The 13,780-nt window shown below is 48.7% G+C and overlaps 3 protein-coding genes across 3 annotated transcripts; all 3 read left to right on the top strand.

Moving 5' to 3' along the window:
* Positions 1-3,355: 3,355 nt before the first annotated feature.
* FSST1_007139 (uncharacterized protein) lies at positions 3,356-4,015 on the top strand (the record flags this gene model as incomplete). The annotated part of the gene is made up of 1 exon (XM_083236721.1): positions 3,356-4,015. One exon carries the CDS (start codon positions 3,356-3,358, stop codon positions 4,013-4,015), a length of 660 nt encoding a protein of 219 aa, XP_083083100.1.
* A 2,312-nt stretch (positions 4,016-6,327) lies between these two features.
* On the top strand, positions 6,328-7,540 carry FSST1_007138 (GTP cyclohydrolase II; the record flags this gene model as incomplete). Its single annotated transcript, XM_083236720.1, has 2 exons — positions 6,328-7,440; positions 7,493-7,540. The coding sequence occupies 2 exons, from the start codon at positions 6,328-6,330 to the stop codon at positions 7,538-7,540; spliced, it is 1,161 nt and encodes a 386-aa protein (XP_083083099.1).
* Positions 7,541-8,269: 729 nt separating this feature from the next.
* FSST1_007137 (uncharacterized protein) lies at positions 8,270-12,850 on the top strand (the record flags this gene model as incomplete). The annotated part of the gene is made up of 2 exons (XM_083236719.1): positions 8,270-8,532; positions 8,587-12,850. 2 exons carry the CDS (start codon positions 8,270-8,272, stop codon positions 12,848-12,850), a joined length of 4,527 nt encoding a protein of 1,508 aa, XP_083083098.1.
* Between the last annotated feature and the right edge of the window lie 930 nt (positions 12,851-13,780).

Here is a 13,780-nt window from a genome sequence, read left to right as displayed (position 1 = left end):
AGGCTCTCCAAGTTTGATCACAAGGCCTGCTACCTGATACAGATCAAGATGTCCGATGCCCTCTAGTCAAGACAATGCAGACGGGCATGCGCGAGATACTGAAAGTGATACCCCGATGCCACCATCCTCTGCGTTATCGGACAAGCAGCATTCTAGATTCTCGATGGAGCCATCGTTACTACGAGTCGCCGTGTCTGCACGACGTTCAGTCGGAACGACAATGGAACCGGTCTGATGCCCGAAAAGCACATCTTCGGTCGAATTTCTCAAAGCCGGAAGGTGAGCAGTATTATGTTGGGAAGGAGTCCACTCTCGAATGCTTACAGCCACCATCTAAAAACCTCGTCTGCCGAATGAGAGCCCATCTTCGCATCTAGATTGAAAAAGTGGGAGTCTGACTCGATATACCAGTGTCTGTTCAGAGGACCAAGTGGAGAAGACTACGAAGCGTGCATTTCTAGACGGCGGTGACAACAACCGACAAGACAACCGTTCAGAGTCTAGCCAGAGACCAACGATGGCGTATCAGACGGTGCGTTGAACGGCGCCTGTGACAGCCTGCCATGAGATACATAACGGAAGAATGTGATTATGTACGAATCGGTCAGAACCGGGCCAGTATTGAGGGTTCGGGGTGGCTGGGAGCGTTTGAACTCTATCTTGACCGAAGGAGGGCTTTCTCAAAAGACACCAAGAACCATGGCAGAGGCGAAAAAACGTGCGCCGACGGGAAGAAGATGTCACTGGAAGGAAAGAAACGACAGCATTTTTCCATATGACGGTTGTCAATCTAATTCTAGTCAACAAAGCCAAAGAGTTTCGGGAGATTGAATCAGAGGCTTTGAGTCAAACCATAAACTCAAAGAAACCCGCAACCACAACGTCAGTGCCAGTGTCAATGCCATGTGGATGGTAGCCACGAGTGCCTACCGCGATCAAAGTCTCGAAAGGGTCTCGCGGTCCGCCCTTCAAGATTCAGCCACAGGAACTACCAGAAACTTGACAGGAATTTACAAAAGAATTTTTTCTTATTCCTATACCCCAGTCATTATACACAAGGACTCGACTGCTGCATTTGTCAAGGCGCATTTGTGTGAGTGGGTTTCCCATTTGTAACCCGAAGCCTCTGACTTTTTTGTTAAAGCCGCAAGGGAAGAAAAAAAGGCACCGACCGAGGATCTGGAAAACCGCTAAAAATGCTTCTTTGAAAACCTTGATTTGGTGGCCCCTCTTCTAGTTATCGCACAGAAAAAGAAAATCCACCACGACGAGGCACAGTTTCGATGTTGCGCACAGTATGAGAAGAGAAAAGAAAGAGACAGCCTGAAAAGTGACAAAGTCCTTGGTTGAGTGGCTTGGCCAATTGGGTCAATCAGAGTTGCAGCAACACTAACAACATGACGAATGCCATTAATTCGATCATGTTGAGGCAGTAAGCGGTTACTGAAGCAGCAGTCATGTCCTCATTGACTTGCAGTACAAGGTATTGGATGAGATTACCTTGTCTCACTGTGGTGAATCAAGTGTCCAATGTTGGTTGATGAGCTGGTTCTTGTGAAGCCATCCATCTCAACTTGACAGGCAGGCTGCCGTCAATAGATGCCCTGTTTTGTTTATGTTTATGTTTCTGTTTCTGTTTAATTGAACCCCATCCATCGGAATGTTTTCCTTCACTCCAGACCACAAATTGAAACAAGCTTATCGGCTTCCCGAGCCCGAGCAAAGAGCACATCAATCTCAGATTAAACGCCAATCCTCAGAGCTTGGCAATCACGATCTTTACTCGGGCAGGCATCGGATGAGAATCGAATATTGATGGGAGGGAACTTTTGAGTAAAAGTCCTAGATTTTTTGGTTGGATGAGGTTCTTCTTGGTCTGATCCACCGTTCCACAAGGTCAAAAACTTATGAGGCATTTGGCAAACAACCATTTTTGACGGTGTCCGCTTACGTACCTGCAGTACAGTACATAGTACGTACTACAGTTCACAGTGTTTGAGCAAGCGCTTTCTATTCAATTGAGTTGTCAGGCATCCATTTCAGGCATTCATTCATCGGCTGAGAAAAGTTGTTGATGGTGGCGCGAAGCATGCTGCATGTGTCGTGGGGCAGAAATTGAGAGAAGAGTTTTCTCTTGCTCCGTTTTCTCTCCGTCTCTCTAGTCTACCACTACTAACTTATTGTCCAGTCTACGGACTACTATGTACTGGTTTACTGGGAAACGGAGTTAACAAACTGACTGCGACAGTTATCCACTCACACCTTTATTGTTGCTAACAATGCAGAGCGATTCAAAAAGAATCGACTGATGGGATCGAATACTGTGACATAGATTGATTGCCTTGATCAACAGGCACAGAGACACCCAAGAATTAAGAAACGACAATTGACAAGGATCATTCAGGTACAAGACAAGGGGGGATGTAAGCACGGTCAGGCACAAAACCAACCAAAACTCTTTGCCCAACACCTCTTCACTCAAGAGAATCAAGGCCCTCTTTGAGTGCATGCGTCTTGCCGCCGTGTCGGGTCCCTGACTAACGCACCGTGCCTGGCAAACAAGCAGTTGAGACATTTTCCGGAACCCAGTAGGAAAAGACCCGGACTGGACTGGACTGGCTTTGCCCTTGTTCCTTGGTCTTTGGTGTGTCTCCGGTACGTACTTCCGTCGGCAGCCAGCCGGGCGGGTCTCTCTGAGTTGGGCTAGTTCTCTGGAGACAACTTCAACAAAGGGCAAAGACTAGCCCATGCATGCTCTTCGCGAATCATGACTGCGGCTCGATTCCTTCTCTTCCTCTCAATGACTCTTGACTCTGGGGACTTGATGGGTCCCTGCTGTCACCCACAGTCCCACTCTCTAAACTAGACCAAGCGGTCGCTCTCTCGGCGACGTCCACGTACGTTCTCTGTCAAGCAAGTCCTTTCCCTTGTGTTTCGCCTCAATATGCAAGTCCAGCATTGGCATCTGCACGCTTTGTCTCTCCCCGAGAAAGGATGGATACACGCACCCTTGCAAACCTTGCAAATGTGATTCAGTTCCCCGAGATCTACTGGTGTACCTGAGAGAGTCAAGGACACCCATCTCATGTATATAAAGTCCATCACCTCCACCTTCAATACACTCTCCTTCTACTCTGCACCACAGTTACATTCCTTCCTTTACCAATTCTTCTTCGTCGTTCACTCGGCCGCCCGTCACTCCAGACCTAGATCTGAGATCAGTCCTTACAAACAAACTCACTTGCCCATTCCTTCAACTCCTCTCCGCCGTGCGTTGAGTATATCAAGTCGAGCCAGTCTCCAAATCAACAAACTTTCAACAAAAAGTATATAAAACTTTTTCAAAACAGCCAAAATGTTCACCAAGTTCACCACCATCGTCGCGGCTGCTGCTGCCCTTGTCTCTGCCAACCCTCTCCCTCGTGGCGAGTCTGGCTCTTGCAGCGTCACTCCCCACGACATGTACTCTAGCAGCATTGGAGTCTTGGGCTGCAAGATCAACACCAACCGTGTCGCTTACTGGCCCGGTTCCGTTGACTGCAACAACATCTGCGTCAAGGTCTCCAACGAGGGCCGCTCCGTCTACCTCCTCAAGATTGACTCTTCCGGCGGTGCCCACGACATCTCTTACGATGCCTGGAACTACCTCGGCTTCGGAAAGTCTGCCTCCAAGGACCCCCAGATGGGCGGTGGTATCAACATGGAGTACGAGTACGTCCACGCCTCCAAGTGCAAGGACCTCCTTGATGACGGCAAGCTTCCCCTCGCTGCCGCCAACTCTATGAACTACGTCGCCTCTTGCTTGAGCGAGCCCAAGAGCTGGGTCGCCCAGAACTACCAGCTGTACAACATCAACGACCCCGTCTGCAAGAACGGAGTCAACGAGAAGTGCCACCTCAACCTTGCCGTCAGCAACCAGCCTGAGTGCCCCAGCGGCCTCGGTTCCGTCAAGGAGCTCAAGATGAAGGTTGAGAACATCATGTACGGCACTGGCGAGAAGGCCGCCGCCCTCTAAATGGGGTTCATGTCTCACACCTCTTTATGTCTTATGATGATCACAATAGAAAATCGCCGCCCTAGCAACTAGATGCAGGGAGCGTATCACTCGTTACGAATGATATGAAAAAAACTCTGGAATGATACACAGGATACAAGGAAAAAAGGATTGTTTTTTGCATTTATTTTTACTTCTCATGTATATACATAGACAATAAAGTCAAACACACTACAACTTCTTTCAATCTTGAGTCTCACTTTTAATGGCCTTTCGTGATTTGTTTCAATTCATCTCATCACAATTCACAACCTCAGTAATGAGAACTGAGACAACACTTTACTGTGTAATTTGCTTTTTTCTCTCCCGTCCATTAAACTCTGCCTCTTATGTCACAGCACTTAAACCCCCTCTTCGAAAAGGCGCCGAGCCGGTACAGATCTATGACAAAGTGTCTAATACAGCTTTAAAGTAATTTTCTCAACTGCATTTTGTGGCATATTTACCCGAACTGATATTCCCGCACATCTCGATCAACTTAATCGGGCTCTCAAAATTGACATGAAGCTCGTTTAGAGACCTTTCAATGAGAACGTGGCTTACACATGTCCCCAGCCCCCCCCCCCCCCCTCCTTCAGCCCTTACTTCTTCTCCCTCTCCCTCTCGAGGCTTTTTCACAGCCCTGCAAGGTTCAGCTCCGCAATGCTTGCTGCAATAGCCTTGTTTTCTCCTCCTTGAAATATGGACATCATTGTGCAGTTATGGATTATGCGGTGTTGGGCGCATAAGATCATTGACTACATACCTGTGGAGAAAAGCCACGTGCAAGAGGATCAAGGACGGTGAGTCGGACCGGCAGGGATTAAGAGACGTCATGTCGTTCATTGCTTCGCTGGCTTTACATGTGCATATTTTGTCCCAGGCAATAAACTTGGGCATCACACCGCATCTAAGTCGGCAGTTCACAATTCAGGGGGGTTTAAAGTTTGGGTAGCACTCGGCAGCCAACGAGATTCTGTGTGATTAAACTAGATCTCTCCAGCGTCAAAGCTACGTGGCTGGATATGAAACAGGGGAAAAGAAATAAAGGAACGAACAAAGAGAAACTAATGACATTTCGACAGCTGAGCGGTTGTACCTGCATTTGGGCTTGTTTCATATTTTCTTTGATGACAGGCCGTTAAATGTCTGTCTTGATGGTGGTGTAGTGGGAGTGTAAAAGGTATTGAATGAGGGGTTCATTGACGGTTTGCTTTGTGAGGGCATCATGTGAAAACGGCAAGGAAACCGTTATGTTTTTTAAACGGTGGTGGTCTTGGCATCTTTTTGAGTAGACTTACCCTAAAGTGTTTTCATAATAAGACATCACCATGAATATCAACATAAGAGGTATCTATCTGATATAGATGATGGAAATAATTATGATTTTCCCTCTATTCTTATGGAATTATTATTGTGCAATAAATAAATGGCGAAGCAGTTAGTTCCTTGTGCTTTTTGTATGTGGATATTAACATGGAAACACAACTCGGAGTTCATAATAAAGAGCACTTCCACCTATACGGCTACAAACATCGTGCTGGTCAAAGCAAACAATCTCCCGGAAAAACAAGAAATTACAACAGGATAACTACATACTACCTACTACCTCTCAGTACACAATATCATCATCATAATATCCCATACCCGATAGTTCCGCGGATGTCGGATACTGACTCAGATTCACTGCAAGATTGTAAATGCTGACCGAGACTCAACGGCGCCCCCACTAGTAGCCGGCCGCTTTCGCCGAGGTTCTCTAGATTCTTTATCCTCTTTGGTGGTATAACCCGCGCGGGTCGGGGCCGACACTTCCATACTGCTAACAGAATTGTAAATTGATATCTAATTACGAGCAAACAAACCACGGTCTGTACCGTATTACTAGACATAATCTCATTGCTTACGTAGAAGGCGCAAGTCAATTACTGCAGCGGCGGAAATAATCCAACCCCGCGGATATAGAATTAAAAAGACGATGACTAATGCGACTTACCCCATTTTGCACCCTGGAATCTTTAACAAACCCCACCATTCTATCGAGCCAAGTCAAGTCATGGTTCCGCAACCTATCACCCATACACAGAAGATTACTCAATTGTCCATTGCTTCACTCACACAACAGACGACACGCGACCTCTTTGTATACTCAATTGTTTCCATCGCCCACTAGAATCTCACCACCGCCGAATGCGCATTGAGTCTACGCCGCCACCGAACCTGCGACACCTAAATTAAACCGAACCCCTCCAAAATCCGATCGCGGCGCCGTCTTGCCCGCCTCAAGCCAAAACATGCCGTCCGATGCGACTCCAGGCTCACCGGCGGGCTCCAGCTCAGCTCTGCCTCCATTTTACTCACCAAAGACAGAGCCCGCCGATGCATCAACTCCTGCGCGCACTCTCGAGCAGTCCATAGACTCACTATCTCTCTCCCCCGCTCCCTCCACTCCCGCCTCCGCTCCCGTCTCCGCCCATCCCGATCCCGAGACCCCGATCGGCCTAGAACCCCCGCCATCACTGCTCTCTCCCTCCTTCACGCCCCCTTCTACACCCGGTACTTCTACACCGACGACAGCTGGCCTTCGCGGTGTTCCTGTCGATAGCTCCGTTCCCTCCGGAGGATGCGGATCCAAGAGACCAAAGCTCCTCCCGACTCTCCCGGAAGTTGAGTGTATTGTTCGTGCCCGTATTCCCACGGTTGCAGGAACGGAAATGTTCTTGCACCTGTACACCAATAATGTGGACAACAAGGAACACCTCGCCATCGTGTTTGGCAACAATATCCGAAGCAAGAGTCTAGATGCTGTCCGGGAGGGTGAGACTGAGATGGACCGCATGGTGCGTGGCGCATACACGGGCAGGTTGTTCCCCGGTCGCACAACCAGTGGCATCGGCCCAGCGACCCCTCAGGAGGAGGAGCCACCGCAGCCGTCGGATCAGCCTCCTCTGGTGAGGATTCATTCCGAGTGCTACACAGGTGAGACGGCGTGGTCAGCGCGATGCGACTGCGGCGAGCAGCTCGACGAAGCAGCGCGCCTCATGAGTCTGCCAGGTAACCAGGCCGGCGGTATCATCATCTACCTGCGACAAGAGGGTCGTGGTATTGGTTTGGGAGAGAAGCTCAAGGCGTACAATCTTCAGGATCTTGGATCTGATACCGTCGAAGCGAATTTGTTGCTGCGCCATCCTGCCGACGCTCGAAGCTATGGTCTTGCTACGGCCATGCTGCTAGATCTCGGCCACCCAGAGGTTCGACTGTTGACCAACAATCCCGATAAAATTCGCGCGGTCGAGGGTCCTAATAGAGAGGTTGTTGTCAAGGAGCGAGTAGCCATGGTGCCTTTGTCATGGAAGGGCCGTGGAGGGTTCAGAAGTCAGGAGGTGGAGGGTTATCTCAAGACCAAGGTAAGTCTGATCACCTTTTGCTTAGGAGGTGCCTACTAACACTGATTCGCAGATTGAGAAGATGGGACACATGTTGGATATGGCATCTGTGCCACGATAGACGCGCAAACGAAACACAAATACCAGAAAGAAGAGACAGGGGGCTTCTGTTTGTTGCAATCAGTGGAGTTTATCGTCGTTCTTTGGGATTGATTGATGGCGTTGGACGGCGGAGCTTTGATGTATGTGTAGGTATGGTAGATAAAAACTACTTCAACAGGTCTCGAAAACGATCCTACGTCTAAATTTTCGAATTGTTGGTTACATGAACAAGCTTGTGCCTGCTGGGTGTCGTGGCCGATATCATGGGGCTGCAATTCATCATGGGGTTCTTTCTGATGGCCAATTCATCATTACTTGTTGTAATAACAGGTAGGTGCCTCTTGCTTGGGCAAGTATCACCAGTATCATTTTACGATATGCAGCCTAAAGCTTCTCTGGAGAAAGATCTTTATGTCAACATTCTAATCTCGAAAGTAATTGGTTGTGCGGATTAATACTGAATTATTATGCTCTAGAAATAATATTATGTTGCTTTTTGCTGATTTGCGTTGTCTTTATCAGAGTTGATGCAGTAGTGGGTCGGGTCAATGACTGCCGTGACGATTTATGGGCCTACGCTAAGTTGCAGTTTCCAAATATTGAACGGCGCGTCAAGCTCCAAAATCGCAGCCTCAATTTCGGTTCGCGCAAACTCGATTCCTCCCACTTTATGCTTCATTTCTCTACGTAAATACACTTCTTAATAACCATGCGATAACTTTCTCTTCACAAACACCAAACCGCTATCATGTCTTCCCAGACGATTCGCCTGCGTCTTGTCATCCGCAGACATTCCGTCCCAGAAGTCAAGCTCGTTTGGCCCTGCATCGCAAACGAGGACCTCACCGTTTCGAAGCTCCTCGCACTCGTCAACGAAGTCGTCCCGCTCGAGAGTAGAGATTGGGGTCTAGAGGATTATGTTGTTGAGCTAGCCGATGGCAAGAGCGATAGTTTTGAGCTGCTGCATTTTCAACCCGTCGGCAAAGTTTTGAAGGAGGATGACCAAGTTTTGTATGAGCCTGCATGATTGTATTCTCAAGATCTTTACGCTGACAATTTGCACAGAATTAGATCACTTTCTACAGGCGACCTGAAGAGGAGAAGACTTAGTGGACGACATCAAATCTCTCTTGACGGAAAACATCTTATCGATGGATTGGCTTTTGGTAGGCCTTGGTTAAGGGCACCGCGCGACCGTCCAGCACTCGACCTGCCCCCGCGAAAACGAGCACGCATCACATACGAAGAAGAACGAGAGGAAGATTCCAGCGAGGAAGACTCTAGTGAAGAAGATTACACTGAGGAGGATTCCGGCGATGAAGAAGATCCGTCGGAGCAGCTCTTGCTCGAAGATACCCCCCCAACTGAAAACCGGGACGAACCAGGCAGTGTACGTCTACGAGCCAGATTTATAGACACCGACCAACTTGGAGAGGAGGACGATGATGAGGTCGATGGTGATACCGATTCCCGACCTGCGGAAGATGGACAAGTAGAGCCCGAGATTGACGACGAAGATTCCGAGACCAGCGACGAGGATGAGGATGAGCTAGACGAAGATCTTGCCGATGAGTTGAGGGTCTTACAAGCAGATACTGCCTCGTATGAGCAAGCACCTCAAGAGAAGGAGTGGGCCTCTCTTGTCGAGAACAACCGCCAAGACGCACAGGCACATGTATCCGCACCTCGAATTGATATTTTGATGCTCGACAAGATTACAGCACTACGAGCCGCATTTCCTTTCACATCTCTGTCGAATGTGCAAGATGCTCTGCAAAACAACAATAACGATTTGAAGAAGACGTATCATGTCCTTAGTAAAACCAACAACCCAACAGTCAGCTGTGACGAGGTTTTGGAGGTTGCTATTCTTGGCCGTACTTTCAATCCCGGCGAACCCAATTCCAAACACCCTTCGGAACAGCACAACTCGGACAACGAAGATGAAGAAGAGGTGGAAGCACAGACACTACGACTTCCTGGACAGTTTGAAGCCACAAACTCGAAACGACCATTGATTCAGGAGGTCAACGACGAGGAGCCCCCTCCTGCTGCACCAAAGGAAGTAAAGATGCGATCAGATATGACCATCTCAGGCGGTTTGGATGAAGTAGATGACACTTCGAGCTCTTCTGACAGTTCGGACTCTGATTCCGACTCTGAGTCTGATGAAGATTCGTACAAGGGCCCAGAACAAGATTCAGATTCGGATAGCGACTCCTCGGAATCGGAAGATGAAGTGATGGATGATGCAGATAATTCCACAAAACAGTCGCTCGGCCCGGCCCCCAGAGACGCAAGTTCGAGTGATAGTTCCGATTCGGACTCAGATTCGGACTCTAGTTCTGACTGGAGCAATGTTGCTGGAGGTGCGAAAGTCTCGACGGCACGAAACTCTGATGGTAGTAGTGACAGCGACAGCTCAAGCGACTCCGACTCCAGCTCAAGTGATTCCGATTCGGAGTCAGAGCCTGAGGAGCTTTCCTCGAAAAAGCAGCCTCAAGTAAAGCCATCGCAGGCACCTACAGCAAAGACTGAAAGTCAAGCTCCAAACTCGGCTCCAGAGCGCACCGAAGATACAAAGCCGCCTGGCGCTGGGTTGACCAGGACTAAGAGGAGGAATGCCAGAAGGCGTGATCTCAAGCGAGTGAGAGCTATGCAAGCCTTGGAAGACACTCAATCTCCACCGTCTACCAACGAAGCGCCTAGCGAAGATGCTGAATTTCTCGCCCGAAAGCGTGCCCTCCTGAGTGTCGTTAGCGACGAGAGCGAAGATGTTCCAAGCCCTCCGAAAGAAACATCAGCCACTGCTCCCACTCCTATGATTGTCGAAGTTGAAACAGAGGAAGTATCGGCGCCTGCGACAACACAAGATGCAGCTCCGGCTGAGGAACCTGCTCCTCAGCGTCGCCACAAAGTCGACATGGGAGCCGGACGGCGAATGTTATTTGGTGCTCTTGGGCTGAAGAACCCCAAGTCCAAAGCTGACGAGGATAAGCTTCGCAACAGCTTAATGAAGGATGTGAAGCCGCTGCAAAACCCTCGAGTTCAAGTTGTGGAACCAAAGGCTAATGAGGCCGAACCACCAGCAGAGCAAGAGGACGAAGACCCTGAAGCGTGGCGAAAGAAGATCTCATACCGAGCAGTTGAGTGCTGCCAGGAAGATGTTACTTTGAGCGAACCGCCATTCCCCTTTGTACAGCGGTGGGATCCCCAACAACAGTACACGTCCGTGAGGAAGCGAAAGAGGGCTTCACAAGACTTCAACGATGAGAACTACTATGGAGAAGACCACCATGGGGGAGACTACCAATGGAACGGCGATGAAGAGTGGCAAGACGATTCTCAAAAGAAGAAGAAGAAAAAGTCTAAGAAGCGTAAAGGAAAGGGAGGGTATGACGGAGCATACGATGAAATGGAGATTACCGAAAATTCCTATGCTGAAACAGGAGGCAATGGCGACGAGGATGTCGTGTTGAATTATGATGACATCCCTACCAGCAAACCTCGTCACCAGGACACTCAGTTCACAGAGATGGATGATCTCCCTTTACTACCTTCAGACCTCACTACTCTTCCCAGTCTCGTACTGTCTGAGGTTAAGCCGGGCATGGTCATTACCTGGAAGCAACTGCTCATGTCAAAGGCGACAAAGTGGCAGCCCGAAATGGTATCGACGACTGGGCTCATCTTGTCAATCAGCGAAGACAATCATCTTCATGTCCTGTTGGCTAAGAGAGACAGAGACGAAGATGATAAAGAGTATGATGAACACACAGGCCAACGGGTTTATGCAAAGTTCGAGGTGCCAGACTTTGATGAAGATGAGGACAGCGATGAGGACAACGGTCGAAGAGACATTGCCTGGGAAGAAATGTCCGACCCAAGATTGGTTCAACAAGCACCGCCAACCGACTCTTCAGAAACGATTGCCAAGGGTACGGAGCTCCCAACTGAATCTACCAAGCCCGTACAGGACGCAACGGCGAATACCAAGGTTAGCGCGAGAACATACCCCGATGAGACTATGGCTGAGGAGTTAGATACACAGAAAGTGAGAGCGGAGATTGAGGCCGATTTGAAGGAACAAGAGGCTACGGACAAGCCATCGGGAACCGATATTCCTTCTGGCCAACAGCCACCGCGGCTCGAGTTTACGGGAGAAAACAGCCCGATCAGCAGTTTTATTCCACCACCGATGGAGACGCCGAGTGATGTGACCAACAGTCCCACACGCCAACTACAAGAAACAATGCAATCAGTTGCTGGAGAGAATTTACCTTTACACGATTCGAAGGAAAGAAGTAATGTGGAGGGAAAGAAGGGAGTTAATACAGATGAGATGAACAGGGCAGATGATGCAAAAGATCTGGACGAGCCGATGCCGACAGTTGAGGATGGCTGGGATGTAACTGTTCCTGACAGTATACCGTCACCAGAACTTCCAGCACTTCCCACCAAAGATGATGTACCTATGGACCATCGTCTTAGAGTGCCGTCGTCTGTGGGTAGCGTTCGCAGTGGAAGACAGCCACCATCAATGATTGGTCTTGAAGACCTCCCGGAAGAACGTATTGAGGATTCAATTGTGGACAACGATAAAAGAGCACCAAGCCCTCAGCTTTCAATTGTTTCGGTGAGGAGTAGCAGTCCTTTTCCTTCTTTGGAAGAGCTATTCCAAACGGCGAGGCAGACTCAGAGCCCAGCAAAGTTTTCACAGCCGTCTGTTCCTCGGTATATGAAGACCGAACAACACGACGTCGAGTATGAGGAAGCGATGCGAAAATTGGATGAAGGGGAGGACGAGACCGATCGTCCAAATCTTCGCAACAAATCTTTACGCAGTCTATTATCGCGTCCGCCACAAGAAAAGAGTCCTTTACAGCACCCAATCAAAACCGAGGCATCGCAAACCGACGCCGTCAAACTTGAGCAGGAAATATCGTCACTTTCACAGGGGCTCAAAACAGAATTAAAGCGTATGGAACTGCCTATCAAACCAAACAGCAACCAGGCTATTGACCTGAGCTCCAGCCCACCATCTGTGCAGTACACCGAAAACTATGCCCAAGATAGCGAGGACGATACTTATCACGAAAGTCCTCTGCCGCAAGGTGAAGGTTGGGTGCAGAAGAACTATAGCGAAGTTACGACGCGAAGCCGAGGCAAAAGTCTTCCAGCGACAGCGGCACCAGCTGTTGTCAAGACGACTACTGCTACACAAAGTCGGACTGCGCGTGGACGAACATGTCTTCCACCGGTTCGAGATGTGACTGCTAGTGCTTTCAGTCAGATCAGAGGGCGTAGGAAGCCAACTCGCAAGTTCTGAAGGCAAGGTAGCGAAGATTGACTGTCAACGAAAGAGACGAAACATCGGTCGCTTTGCCAGTTTAGACCAGCTCTTAGGTCATGCATCCTCAGTTTTCCCATGTCCCTGTTTTATGGAAGTTCTGGAAGGGGAAAGAGGTCTTTTGCATTATTATATCATCTGCCTGACCTGTTTTTACAGGCAGGATAACAAAAAGGAACGGGCGATTAGTATTGAAGCACAGGTTTATGTGTAATCTTAGGAACGGCGTTGGGGAATCATGCATGACAGCCTAGCGTTTGGCTAAGGACAAAAGATTAGTTAACCTGCAAAATGCATTTTGCTAGAGCTAGCATACAAAGAAATAGCAAGTTCAAGTTAAAAGAAAGCCAAGATCCATCCTCGTCAAACAATTTTTTATTGCTCAAATGCCCAACGTCTCATGTGAGGAGCATCACGAACCGATGGTTTAGTCGTGGGTCTGTCTCAGCACAAGCTTAGGAGCAAAAGCTGCATCACGAGCCAGACCCTGTCAGCCAACCAAACCTCTGGAGGGTTCAGATGATGCAGCGAAACAACCCACCATCACCACCATAAACTACCCTGAATCTACCACCCAAGTCTCCTAATCTAGTGTCTCATGAACGTGTTGTAATGTCATGGCCGTTGGCTATTGTCGCGTGGTCATGTTCCTCGGGGTTGTGCGAATATATTTATTGTTCATGCCATAGAAACAAATGTTCCCTTTGAACAGTTCTTCTTTTTCCTCTTTCTTGACTTTGTGAATTGTGAACATTACTGCTGTGCTCTTCTTTGTTAAAGGGGAGAACGTGAAATACTTGGTTCAAAAGGTGGTTATATAACGACAAGATTGATCAACCTACCACGACAGCAAATAACTATCCTTCTTCAATTCATACGAGATACACAAGAACATCTATCTACACAAAA

The sequence above is a fragment of the Fusarium sambucinum genome, chromosome II, assembly GCF_050947815.1.
Source record: "Fusarium sambucinum isolate potato_lamoka chromosome II, whole genome shotgun sequence".
NCBI lineage: Eukaryota > Fungi > Ascomycota > Sordariomycetes > Hypocreales > Nectriaceae > Fusarium > Fusarium sambucinum.
Note: the sequence above shows the minus strand (reverse complement) of the source record. Positions and strands in the feature narration are given on the sequence as shown.